Below are 15,640 nucleotides of genomic sequence, written 5' to 3'. Positions count from 1 at the left end.
GATGATGATGTTGATGATGATGATGTTGATGATGATGATGATGTTGATGATGATGATGTTGATGATGATGATGTTGATGATGTTGATGTTGATGATGATGTTGATGATGATGTTGATGTTGATGATGATGATGATGATGTTGATGATGATGATGTTGATGATGTTGATGATGATGTTGATAATGATGATGATGTTGATGTTGATGATGTTGATGTTGATGATGATGATGATGATGTTGTTGATGCTGATGATGTTGATGATGATGATGTTGATGATGATGATGTTGATGATGATGATGTTGATGATGTTGATGTTGATGATGTTGATAATGATGATGATGTTGATGTTGATGATGATGTTGATAATGATGATGATGTTGATAATGATGATGATGTTGATGATGTTGATGATGTTGATGATGATGATGATGTTGGTGATGTTGATGTTGATAATGATGATGATGATGTTGATAATGATGATGATGATGTTGATAATGATGATAATGTTGATGTTGATGATGATGATGATGATGTTGATGATGTTGATGTTGATGATGATGTTGATGATGATGTTGATGATGTTGATGATGTTGATGATGATGATGTTGATGTTGATGATGATGATGTTGATGATGTTGATGTTGATGATGATGTTGATGATGTTGATGTTGATAATGATGATGATGATGTTGATGATGTTGTTGATGATGATGTTGATGATGTTGATGTTGATGATGTTGATGATGTTGATGATGTTGATGATGTTGATGATGTTGATGTTGATGTTGATGATAATGATGTTGTTGATGATGATGATGATGTTGATGATGATGTTGATGATGATGATGATGTTGTTGATAATGATGATGATGATGATGATGTTGATGATGATGATGTTGATGTTGATGATGATGTTGATGATGATGTTGATAATGATGATGATGTTGATGATGTTGATGATGATGTTGATGTTGATGATGATGATGTTGTTGATGATGATGTTGATGTTGATGATGATGATGTTGATGATGATGATGATGTTGATAATGATGATGATGTTGATGATGTTGATGATGTTGATGTTGATGATGATGATGTTGATAATGATGATGATGTTGATGATGATGATGTTGATAATGATGATGATGATGTTGATGTTGATGATGATGATGTTGATGATGATGATGTTGATAATGATGATGATGTTGATGATGATGATGTTGATGATGATGATGTTGATGATGATGATGATGTTGATAATGATGATGATGTTGATGATGTTGATGATGTTGATGTTGATGATGATGATGTTGATGATGATGATGTTGATAATGATGATGATGTTGATGATGATGATGTTGATGATGTTGATGATGATGATGTTGATGATGATGATGTTGATAATGATGATGTTGATGATGTTGATGTTGATGATGTTGATGATAATGATGATGTTGATGATGTTGATGATGTTGATGTTGATGATGATGATGTTGATGATGATGATGTTGATGATGTTGATGATGATGTTGATGATGATGATGTTGATGATGATGATGTTGATAATGATGATGCTGTTGATGTTGATGATGTTGATGATGTTGATGTTGATGATGCTGTTGATGTTGATGATGTTGATGTTGATGATGTTGATGATGATGTTGATGATGATGATGTTGATGATGTTGATGATGATGTTGATGATGATGATGTTGATGATGATGATGTTGATGATGATGATGATGTTGATGATGTTGATGTTGATGATGATGTTGATAATGATGATGATGTTGATGTTGATGATGATGATGTTGATAATGATGATGATGTTGATGATGATGATGTTGATGATGATGATGATGTTGATGATGATGATGTTGATGATGATGATGTTGATGATGTTGATGTTGATGATGATGTTGATGATGATGTTGATGTTGATGATGATGATGATGATGTTGATGATGATGATGTTGATGATGTTGATGATGATGTTGATAATGATGATGATGTTGATGTTGATGATGTTGATGTTGATGATGATGATGATGATGTTGTTGATGCTGATGATGTTGATGATGATGATGTTGATGATGATGATGTTGATGATGATGATGTTGATGATGTTGATGTTGATGATGTTGATAATGATGATGATGTTGATGTTGATGATGATGTTGATAATGATGATGATGTTGATAATGATGATGATGTTGATGATGTTGATGATGTTGATGATGATGATGATGTTGGTGATGTTGATGTTGATAATGATGATGATGATGTTGATAATGATGATGATGATGTTGATAATGATGATAATGTTGATGTTGATGATGATGATGATGATGTTGATGATGTTGATGTTGATGATGATGTTGATGATGATGTTGATGATGTTGATGATGTTGATGATGATGATGTTGATGTTGATGATGATGATGTTGATGATGTTGATGTTGATGATGATGTTGATGATGTTGATGTTGATAATGATGATGATGATGTTGATGATGTTGTTGATGATGATGTTGATGATGTTGATGTTGATGATGTTGATGATGTTGATGATGTTGATGTTGATGTTGATGATGTTGATGTTGATGTTGATGATAATGATGTTGTTGATGATGATGATGATGTTGATGATGATGTTGATGATGATGATGATGTTGTTGATAATGATGATGATGATGATGATGTTGATGATGATGATGTTGATGTTGATGATGATGTTGATGATGATGTTGATGTTGATAATGATGATGATGTTGATGATGTTGATGATGATGTTGATGTTGATGATGATGATGTTGTTGATGATGATGTTGATGTTGATGATGATGATGTTGATGATGATGATGATGTTGATAATGATGATGATGTTGATGATGTTGATGATGTTGATGTTGATGATGATGATGTTGATAATGATGATGATGTTGATGATGATGATGTTGATAATGATGATGATGATGTTGATGTTGATGATGTTGATGATGATGATGTTGATAATGATGATGATGATGTTGATGATGATGATAATGTTGATAATGATGATGATGATGTTGATAATGATGATGATGTTGATGATGTTGATAATGATGATGATGTTGATGATGATGTTGATAATGATGTTGATGTTGATGATGATGATGTTGATGATGTTGATGTTGATGATGATGATGTTGATGATGATGTTGATGATGTTGATGTTGATAATGATGATGATGTTGATAATGATGATGTTGATGATGTTGATGTTGATGATGATGATGTTGATGATGTTGATGTTGATGATGATGTTGATGATGTTGATGTTGATAATGATGATGATGTTGATGATGTTGATGATGTTGTTGTTGATGATGATGTTGATGATGATGTTGATGATGTTGATGATGTTGATGATGTTGATGATGTTGATGATGATGTTGATGTTGATAATGATGATGATGTTGATGATGTTGATGATGATGTTGATGTTGATGATGATGATGTTGTTGATGATGATGTTGATGTTGATGATGATGATGTTGATGATGATGATGATGTTGATAATGATGATGATGTTGATGTTGATGATGTTGATGATGTTGATGTTGATGATGATGATGTTGATAATGATGATGATGTTGATGATGATGATGTTGATAATGATGATGATGATGTTGATGTTGATGATGTTGATGATGATGATGTTGATAATGATGATGATGATGTTGATGATGATGATAATGTTGATAATGATGATGATGATGTTGATAATGATGATGATGTTGATGATGTTGATAATGATGATGATGTTGATGATGATGTTGATAATGATGTTGATGTTGATGATGATGATGTTGATGATGTTGATGTTGATGATGATGATGATGTTGATGATGATGTTGATGATGTTGATGTTGATAATGAGATGATGTTGATAATGATGATGTTGATGATGTTGATGTTGATGATGATGATGTTGATGATGTTGATGTTGATGATGATGTTGATGATGTTGATGTTGATAATGATGATGATGTTGATGATGTTGATGATGTTGTTGTTGATGATGATGTTGATGATGATGTTGATGATGTTGATGATGTTGATGATGTTGATGATGTTGATGATGTTGATGTTGATGATAATGATGTTGTTGATGATGATGATGATGTTGATGATGATGATGTTGTTGATAATGATGATGATGTTGATGATGTTGATGATGATGTTGATGATGATGATGATGTTGATGTTGATAATGATGATGATGTTGATGATGTTGATGATGATGTTGATGTTGATGATGATGATGTTGTTGATGATGATGATGATGTTGATGATGTTGTTGATGATGATGATGATGTTGATGATGTTGATGATGATGATGATGTTGATGTTGATGATGATGTTGATGATGTTGTTGATGTTGTTGATAATGATGATGATAATGATGTTGATAATGATGTTGATGATGATGTGGATGTTGTTGATGTTGTTGATGTTGTTGATGTTGTTGATGTTGTTGATGTTGTTGATGTTGATGATGATGATGTTGATGATGATGTTGATGATGATGATGTTGATGATGTTGTTGATGTTGTTGATGTTGTTGATGTTGTTGCTGTGTAGGTTTATCAGCAGGTGATAACCAAAGAGCGGAGGGGAGATTACCTGGGAAAAACTGTGCAAGGTGAGTGGGTGGGTGGGTGAGTGGGTGAGTGAGTGAGTGGGTGGGTGAGTGAGTGAGTGAGTGGGTGGGTGAGTGGGTGAGTGGGTGATGTCTATGTGTGTCTGTGTGTCTCTGTGTGTGTGTGTCTATGTGTGTCTGTGTGTCTCTCTCTGTGTGTGTCTATGTTGTTGTCCCACACATCACGGACGCGGTACAGGAGTGGGTGATGTCTCTCTGTGTGTCTCTCTGTGTGTGTGTGTGTGTCTATGTGTGTGTGTAGTTGTCCCACACATCACGGACGCGGTACAGGAGTGGGTGATGTCTCTCTGTGTGTGTCTATGTGTGTGTGTGTGTGTGTCTATGTATGTAGTTGTCCCACACATCACGGACGCGGTGCAGGAGTGGGTGATGTCTCTCTGTGTGTGTGTGTGTCTATGTGTGTGTGTCTATGTGTGTGTGTAGTTGTCCCACACATCACGGACGCGGTACAGGAGTGGGTGATGTCTGTGTGTGTGTCTCTATGTGTGTGTGTCTATGTAGTTGTCCCACACATCACGGACGCGGTACAGGAGTGGGTGATGTCTCTGTGTGTGTCTGTGTGTGTGTCTATGTGTGTGTTTAGTTGTCCCACACATCACGGACGCGGTACAGGAGTGGGTGATGTCTGCGTGTGTGTCTCTATGTGTGTGTGTCTATGTGTGTGTGTAGTTGTCCCACACATCACGGACGCGGTACAGGAGTGGGTGATGTCTCTGTGTGTGTCTCTCTGTGTGTCTATGTGTGTGTGTCTATGTAGTTGTCCCACACATCACGGACGCGGTACAGGAGTGGGTGATGTCTGTGTGTGTGTCTCTATGTGTGTGTGTCTATGTAGTTGTCCCACACATCACGGACGCGGTACAGGAGTGGGTGATGTCTCTGTGTGTGTCTCTATGTGTGTGTGTCTATGTGTGTGTGTAGTTGTCCCACACATCACGGACGCGGTACAAGAGTGGGTGATGTCTGTGTGTGTGTGTCTATGTGTGTGTGTCTATGTGTGTGTGTAGTTGTCCCACACATCACGGACGCGGTACAGGAGTGGGTGATGTCTCTGTGTGTGTCTCTCTGTGTGTCTATGTGTGTGTGTCTATGTAGTTGTCCCACACATCACGGACGCGGTACAGGAGTGGGTGATGTCGCAGGCGAAGGTTCCTGTTGACGCTCGGGGAGAGGAGCCGCAAGTCTGTGTCATCGAGGTCAGAGACACACAGACACACAGACATAGAGATATACACATAGACATACATAGAGATACATAGATACACACACACAGAGACACACACATAGATACACGTGTGTGTGTGTTGGTAGGTACTACAGTGACATAGATGTCTGTGTGTGTGTGTTGGTAGGTACTACAGGGACATAGATGTCTCTGTGTGTGTGTGTTGGTAGGTACTACAGGGACATAGATGTCTGTGTGTGTGTGTTGGTAGGTACTACAGGGACATAGATGTCTGTGTGTGTGTGTGTTGGTAGGTACTACAGGGACATAGATGTCTCTGTGTGTGTGTGTGTGTTGGTAGGTACTATCGGTGACATAGATGTCTGTGTGTGTGTGTTGGTAGGTACTACAGGGACATAGATGTCTCTGTGTGTGTGTGTTGGTAGGTACTACAGGTGACATAGATGTCTGTGTGTGTGTGTTGGTAGGTACTACAGGGACATAGATGTCTGTGTGTGTGTGTGTTGGTAGGTACTACAGGGACATAGATGTCTGTGTGTGTGTGTTGGTAGGTACTACAGGGACATAGATGTCTGTGTGTGTGTGTGTGTGTTGGTAGGTACTACAGGGACATAGATGTCTCTGTGTGTGTGTGTGTGTTGGTAGGTACTATCGGTGACATAGATGTCTGTGTGTGTGTGTGTTGGTAGGTACTACAGGGACATAGATGTCTCTGTGTGTGTGTGTTGGTAGGTACTACAGGGACATAGATGTCTGTGTGTGTGTGTTGGTAGGTACTACAGGGACATAGATGTCTGTGTGTGTGTGTTGGTAGGTACTACAGGGACATAGATGTCTCTGTGTGTGTGTGTTGGTAGGTACTACAGGGACATAGATGTCTGTGTGTGTGTGTGTGTTGGTAGGTACTACAGGGACATAGATGTCTGTGTGTGTGTGTTGGTAGGTACTACAGGGACATAGATGTCTGTGTGTGTGTGTGTTGGTAGGTACTACAGGGACATAGATGTCTGTGTGTGTGTGTTGGTAGGTACTACAGGGACATAGATGTCTGTGTGTGTGTGTGTGTTGGTAGGTACTACAGGGACATAGATGTCTGTGTGTGTGTGTTGGTAGGTACTACAGGGACATAGATGTCTCTGTGTGTGTGTTGGTAGGTACTACAGGGACATAGATGTCTCTGTGTGTGTGTGTTGGTAGGTACTACAGGGACATAGATGTCTGTGTGTGTGTGTGTGTTGGTAGGTACTACAGGGACATAGATGTCTGTGTGTGTGTGTGTTGGTAGGTACTACAGGGACATAGATGTCTGTGTGTGTGTGTGTTGGTAGGTACTACAGGGACATAGATGTCTGTGTGTGTGTGTGTGTTGGTAGGTACTACAGGGACATAGATGTCTGTGTGTGTGTGTTTGTAGGTACTACAGGGACATAGATGTCTGTGTGTGTGTGTTGGTAGGTACTACAGGGACATAGATGTCTCTGTGTGTGTGTGTTGGTAGGTACTACAGGGACATAGATGTCTGTGTGTGTGTGTGTGTTGGTAGGTACTATCGGTGACATAGATGTCTGTGTGTGTGTGTTGGTAGGTACTACAGGGACATAGATGTCTCTGTGTGTGTGTGTTGGTAGGTACTACAGGGACATAGATGTCTGTGTGTGTGTGTTGGTAGGTACTACAGGGACATAGATGTCTGTGTGTGTGTGTGTGTTGGTAGGTACTACAGGGACATAGATGTCTCTGTGTGTGTGTGTGTTGGTAGGTACTACAGGGGACATAGATGTCTCTGTGTGTGTGTTGGTAGGTACTACAGGGACATAGATGTCTCTGTGTGTGTGTGTTGGTAGGTACTACAGGGGACATAGATGTCTCTGTGTGTGTGTTGGTAGGTACTACAGGGACATAGATGTCTCTGTGTGTGTGTTGGTAGGTACTACAGGGGACATAGATGTCTGTGTGTGTGTGTGTTGGTAGGTACTACAGTGACATAGATGTCTGTGTGTGTGTGTTGGTAGGTACTACAGGGACATAGATGTCTCTGTGTGTGTGTGTTGGTAGGTACTACAGGGACATAGATGTCTGTGTGTGTGTGTTGGTAGGTACTACAGGGACATAGATGTCTCTGTGTGTGTGTGTTGGTAGGTACTACAGGGACATAGATGTCTGTGTGTGTGTGTGTGTTGGTAGGTACTATCGGTGACATAGATGTCTGTGTGTGTGTGTTGGTAGGTACTACAGGGACATAGATGTCTCTGTGTGTGTGTGTTGGTAGGTACTACAGGGACATAGATGTCTGTGTGTGTGTGTTGGTAGGTACTACAGGGACATAGATGTCTGTGTGTGTGTGTGTGTTGGTAGGTACTACAGGGACATAGATGTCTCTGTGTGTGTGTGTGTTGGTAGGTACTACAGGGGACATAGATGTCTCTGTGTGTGTGTTGGTAGGTACTACAGGGACATAGATGTCTCTGTGTGTGTGTGTTGGTAGGTACTACAGGGGACATAGATGTCTCTGTGTGTGTGTGTGTTGGTAGGTACTACAGGGACATAGATGTCTCTGTGTGTGTGTTGGTAGGTACTACAGGGGACATAGATGTCTGTGTGTGTGTGTGTTGGTAGGTACTACAGGGGACATAGATGTCTCTGTGTGTGTGTGTTGGTAGGTACTACAGGGACATAGATGTCTGTGTGTGTGTGTGTGTTGGTAGGTACTACAGGGGACATAGATGTCTCTGTGTGTGTGTTGGTAGGTACTACAGGGACATAGATGTCTGTGTGTGTGTGTGTGTTGGTAGGTACTACAGTGACATAGATGTCTGTGTGTGTGTGTGTGTTGGTAGGTTCTACAGGGGACATAGATGTCTCTGTGTGTGTGTGTTGGTAGGTACTACAGGGACATAGATGTCTGTGTGTGTGTGTGTGTGTTGGTAGGTACTACAGGGGACATAGATGTCTCTGTGTGTGTGTGTTGGTAGGTACTACAGGGACATAGATGTCTCTGTGTGTGTGTTGGTAGGTACTACAGGGACATAGATGTCTCTGTGTGTGTGTGTGTTGGTAGGTACTACAGGGACATAGATGTCTGTGTGTGTGTGTTGGTAGGTACTACAGGGACATAGATGTCTGTGTGTGTGTGTGTGTTGGTAGGTACTACAGTGACATAGATGTCTGTGTGTGTGTGTGTTGGTAGGTACTACAGGGACATAGATGTCTGTGTGTGTGTGTTGGTAGGTACTACAGGGACATAGATGTCTGTGTGTGTGTGTGTTGGTAGGTACTACAGGGACATAGATGTCTGTGTGTGTGTGTGTTGGTAGGTACTACAGGGACATAGATGTCTGTGTGTGTGTGTTGGTAGGTACTACAGGGACATAGATGTCTGTGTGTGTGTGTGTTGGTAGGTACTACAGGGACATAGATGTATCTGTGTGTGTGTGTTGGTAGGTACTACAGGGACATAGATGTCTGTGTGTGTGTGTGTGTTGGTAGGTACTACAGTGACATAGATGTCTCTGTGTGTGTGTGTTGGTAGGTACTATCGGTGACATAGATGTCTGTGTGTGTGTGTTGGTAGGTACTACAGGGACATAGATGTCTCTGTGTGTGTGTGTTGGTAGGTACTACAGTGACATAGATGTCTGTGTGTGTGTGTGTGTGTTGGTAGGTACTATCGGTGACATAGATGTCTCTGTGTGTGTGTGTTGGTAGGTACTACAGTGACATAGATGTCTGTGTGTGTGTGTGTGTGTTGGTAGGTACTATCGGTGACATAGATGTCTGTGTGTGTGTGTGTGTTGGTAGGTACTACAGGTGACATAGATGTCTGTGTGTGTGTGTGTGTTGGTAGGTACTACAGGGACTTAGATGTCTCTGTGTGTGTGTGTGTTGGTAGGTACTACAGTGACATATATGTCTCTGTGTGTGTGTGTGTTGGTAGGTACTATCGGTGACATAGATGTCTCTGTGTGTGTGTGTTGGTAGGTACTACAGTGACATAGATGTCTGTGTGTGTGTGTGTGTTGGTAGGTACTACAGTGACATAGATGTCTCTCTGTGTGTGTGTGTGTGATAGTTGGGAGGTACTATCGGTGACATAGAAGGGATGCCGTTCGTGGAGGCCTTTCGTCAGTTTCAGTTTCGAGTTCAGCGGGAAAACTTCGCGAATATTCATGTCAGCCTCGTACCACAGGTACCACTCACCCACTCACCCACCACTCGCTCGCTCACTCGCTCACTCGCTCACCCACCACTCACTCACTCACTCAGTCACTCACTCACTCAGTCACTCACTCACTCACCACTCGCTCGCTCACTCGCTCACTCGCTCACCCACCACTCACTCACTCACTCAGTCACTCACTCACTCAGTCACTCAGTCACTCACTCACTCAGTCGCTCACTCACTCGCTCAATCGCTCACTCACTCGCTCAGTCGCTCACTCACTCAGTCACTCACTCAACCACTCACTCACTCACCCACCCACCACTCGCTCGCTCGCTGACCCACTCACTCACTCAGTCACTCACTCACTCAGTCACTCACCCACCACTCGCTCGCTCGCTCAGTCACTCACTCAGTCAGTCGCTCACTCACTCAGTCACTCACTCAACCACTCACTCACTCACTCACCCACCCACCACTCGCTCGCTCGCTGACCCACTCACTCACTCAGTCACTCACTCACCCACCACTCGCTCGCTCGCTCAGTCACTCAGTCACTCAGTCACTCACTCACTCACTCACTCACCCACTCACCCACCACTCACTCGCTCAGTCGCTCACTCACTCAGTCACTCACTCATTCATTCACTCACTCAGTCACCCACCACTCAGTCACTCACTCAGTCACTCACTCACCCACTCACTCACCCACTCACTCACCCACTCACTCACCACTCGCTCACTCACTCACCACTCACTCACCCACTCACCCATCCACTCACTCACCCACTCACTCACTCACCCACTCACCCATCCAATCACTCACTTACCCACTCACCCACCAACTCACTCACCCACCCACTCACTCACCCACTCACTCACTCACCCACTCACTCACCCACTCACTCACCCACTCACCCATCCAATCACTCACTTACCCACTCACCCATCCAATCACTCACTTACCCACTCACCCACCAACTCACTCACCCACCCACTCACTCACCCACTCACTCACTCACCCACTCACTCACCCACTCACTCACCCACTCACTCACCCACTCACTCACCCACTCACTCACCACTCGCTCACTCACTCACCACTCACTCACCCACTCACCCATCCACTCACTCACCCACTCACTCACTCACCCACTCACCCATCCAATCACTCACTTACCCACTCACCCACCAACTCACTCACCCACCCACTCACTCACCCACTCACTCACTCACCCACTCACTCACCCACTCACTCACCCACTCACCCATCCAATCACTCACTTACCCACTCACCCATCCAATCACTCACTTACCCACTCACCCACCAACTCACTCACCCACCCACTCACTCACCCACTCACTCACTCACCCACTCACTCATCCACTCACTCACTTACCCACTCACCCACTCACCCATCCAATCACTCACTTACCCACTCACCCACCAACTCACTCACCCACCCACTCACTCACCCACTCACTCACTCACCCACTCACTCATCCAATCACTCACTCACCCACTCACTCACCCCTCGCTCACTCACCACTCACCCCGTGTCTCTGTGTCTCTCTCTGTGTCTCTGTCTCTCTCTCTGTGTCTGTGTCTGTCTGTCTTTGTGTCTCTGTCTCTCTCTGTGTCTCTCTCTGTGTCTCTGTCTGTGTCTGGGGAGCAGTAGTGTAGCGGTTAGCGCGCTGCGCTATGAACCCGGCGACACGGGTTCGATTCCCGCTCACGGCCAACACCAGTGACGATTTTCTGAACCGGTCCTGGGCCTCCCCTAGGTCGACTCAGCCTCAAATGAGTACCTGGTGCGGTGTGTAAACATCGCCACTGGGGAGACAAAGGCGGCCGGGCGTGGTGCTGGCCACCCACCCCCTCGGGTACCGTGCCGGCCTTCATAGGTGCTGCTAACAGCACTTGCCCCTACAGTCTGTAAAGGCTACACGGGGATCTTTTTATCTTTGTCTGTATCTGTGTCTCTGTCTGTGTCTGTCTCTGTGTCTGTGTCTGTCTTTGTGTCTCTGTCTGTCTCTCTGTCTCTGTCTGTCTCTCTGTGTCTATCTGTGTTTGTGTGTCTGTCTCTCTGTCTCTGTCTGTCTCTCTGTGTCTATCTGTGTCTGTGTGTCTGTCTCTCTGTCTCTGTCTGTCTCTCTGTGTCTATCTGTGTCTGTGTGTCTGTCTCTCTGTCTCTGTCTGTCTCTCTGTGTCTATCTGTGTCTGTGTGTCTGTCTCTCTGTCTCTGTCTGTCTCTCTGTGTCTATCTGTGTCTGTGTGTCTGTCTCTCTGTCTCTGTCTGTCTCTCTGTGTCTATCTGTGTCTGTGTGTCTGTCTCTCTGTCTCTGTCTGTCTCTCTGTGTCTATCTGTGTCTGTGTGTCTGTCTCTCTGTCTCTGTCTGTCTCTCTGTGTCTATCTGTGTCTGTGTGTCTGTCTCTCTGTCTCTGTCTGTCTCTGTGTCTCTGTCTGTGTCTGTCTCTGTGTCTCTGTCTCTCTATCTGCATTTATCGGTGTCTCTGTCTGTGTCTGTTTGTCTGTGTCTCTGTCTGTGTCTGAGTCTGTGTGTGTGTCTATCTGTGTGTGTGTCTGTCTGTCTGTGTGTGTGTCTAACTGTGTGTGTCTAACTGTGTGTGTGTCTCTCTCTGTCTCTCTGTCTCTCTGTGTCTCTCTCTGTCTATCTGTGTGTGTGTCTATCTGTGTGTGTCTATCTGTGTGTGTGTCTATCTGTGTGTGTGTGTCTATCTGTGTGTGTGTGTCTATCTGTGTGTGTGTGTCTATCTGTGTGTGTGTGTGTGTCTATCTGTGTGTGTGTATATGTGTATCTCTGTGTGTGTCTCTCTCTCTGTCTAACTGTGTGTGTGTGTCTGTGTGTCTATCTAACTGTGTCTGTGTGTATTTGTCTCTCAGCCCGGAGCGACCGGTGAGCAGAAAACGAAACCGACCCAGAACAGCGTTCGTGAGCTACGTGGTCTCGGCCTGTCACCTGACCTGGTGACTACACTGTACACTACACTGTACACTACACTGTACACTACACTGTACACTACACTGTACACTACACTGTACACTATACACTATACACTACACTGTACACTACACTATACACTACACTATACACTACACTATACACTACACTACACTATACACTACACTATACACTACACTATACACTACACTATACACTACACTATACACTACACTATACACTACACTATACACTATACACTACACTACACTATACACTACACTACACACTACACTATACACTACACTATACACTACACTATACACTACACTATACACTATACACTACACTATACACTACACTATACACTACACTATACACTACACTACACACTACACTATACACTACACTATACACTACACTATACACTACACTATACACTACACTACACTATACACTATACACTACACTACACTATACACTACACACTACACTATACACTACACTACACACTACACTATACACTACACTATACACTACACTATACACTACACTATACACTACACTACACACTACACTATACACTACACTATACACTACACTATACACTACACTATACACTACACACTACACTATACACTACACTATACACTACACACTACACACTACACTATACACTACACTACACACTACACTATACACTACACTATACACTACACTATACACTACACTATACACTACACTATACACTACACTATACACTACACTGTACACTACACTGTACACTACACTGTACACTATACACTACACTGTACACTACACTATACACTACACTATACACTACACTATACACTACACTGTACACTACACTGTACACTACACTGTACACTATACACTACACTGTACACTACACTATACACTACACTGTACACTACACTGTACACTACACTGTACACTATACACTACACTACACACTACACTATACACTACACTACACTATACACTACACTATACACTACACTATACACTACACTATACACTACACTATACACTACACTACACTATACACTACACTATACACTACACTACACACTACACTATACACTACACTATACACTACACTACACACTACACTATACACTACACTACACTATACACTACACTATACACTACACTATACACTACACTATACACTACACTATACACTACACTGTACACTATACACTACACTGTACACTACACTATACACTACACTATACACTACACACTACACTGTACACTACACTGCACACTACACTGTACACTACACTGCACACTACACTGTACACTACACTGTACACTACACTGTACACTACACTGTACACTACACTGTACACTACACTGTACACTATACACTACACTGTACACTACACTGTACACTACACTACACACTACACTATACACTACACTATACACTACACTATACACTACACTACACACTACACTATACACTACACTATACACTACACTATACACTACACTATACACTACACTACACTATACACTACACTATACACTACACTACACTACACACTACACTATACTATACACTACACTATACACTATACACTACACTACACACTACACTACACACTACACTATACTATACACTACACTATACACTACACTATACACTACACTATACACTACACTACACACTACACTACACACTACACTATACTATACACTACACTATACACTACACTATACACTACACTACACACTACACTACACACTACACTATACACTACACTACACTATACACTACACTATACACTACACTATACACTACACACTACACTATACACTACACTATACACTACACTACACACTACACTATACACTACACTATACACTACACTACACACTACACTATACACTACACTATACACTACACTACACACTACACTACACACTACACTATACTATACACTACACTATACACTACACTACACACTACACTATACACTACACTACACACTACACTATACACTACACTATACACTACACTACACACTACACTACACACTATACTATACACTACACTATACACTACACTACACACTACACTATACACTACACTATACACTACACTACACACTACACTACACACTACACTATACTATACACTACACTACACACTACACTACACACTACACTATACTATACACTACACTATACACTACACTACACACTACACTATACACTACACTACACACTACACTATACACTACACTATACACTACACTATACACTACACTATACACTACACTATACACTACACTACACACTACACACTACACTACACTATACACTACACTATACACTACACTATACACTACACTACACACTACACTATACACTACACTATACACTACACTATACACTACACTACACACTACACTACACACTACACTACACTATACACTACACTATACACTACACTACACACTACACTACACACTACACTACACTATACACTACACTATACACTACACTATACACTACACTATACACTACACTATACACTACACTATACTCTACACTATACACTACACTATACACTACACTATACACTACACTATACA

At 42.2% G+C, this 15,640-nt stretch overlaps 1 protein-coding gene across 5 annotated transcripts in view; it reads left to right on the top strand.

Moving 5' to 3' along the window:
• The window catches only part of LOC144953713 (CTP synthase 1-like), a 77,846-nt gene that overhangs the window by 33,124 nt on the left and 29,082 nt on the right, over positions 1-15,640 (top strand). For all 5 annotated transcript variants that reach the window (XM_078884275.1, XM_078884276.1, XM_078884274.1 and 2 more), the window contains exons 4-7: positions 4,626-4,686; positions 5,800-5,900; positions 9,960-10,076; positions 12,956-13,039. In XM_078884275.1, the coding sequence (XP_078740401.1) occupies positions 4,626-4,686; positions 5,800-5,900; positions 9,960-10,076; positions 12,956-13,039 (363 nt within the window). The remainder of the gene's footprint in view (positions 1-4,625; positions 4,687-5,799; positions 5,901-9,959; positions 10,077-12,955; positions 13,040-15,640) is intronic.

The sequence above is a fragment of the Lampetra fluviatilis genome, chromosome 81, assembly GCF_964198595.1.
Source record: "Lampetra fluviatilis chromosome 81, kcLamFluv1.1, whole genome shotgun sequence".
In the NCBI taxonomy this organism is placed as follows: Eukaryota; Metazoa; Chordata; class Hyperoartia; order Petromyzontiformes; family Petromyzontidae; genus Lampetra; species Lampetra fluviatilis.
This window is presented reverse-complemented; position numbering and strand designations above follow the sequence as displayed.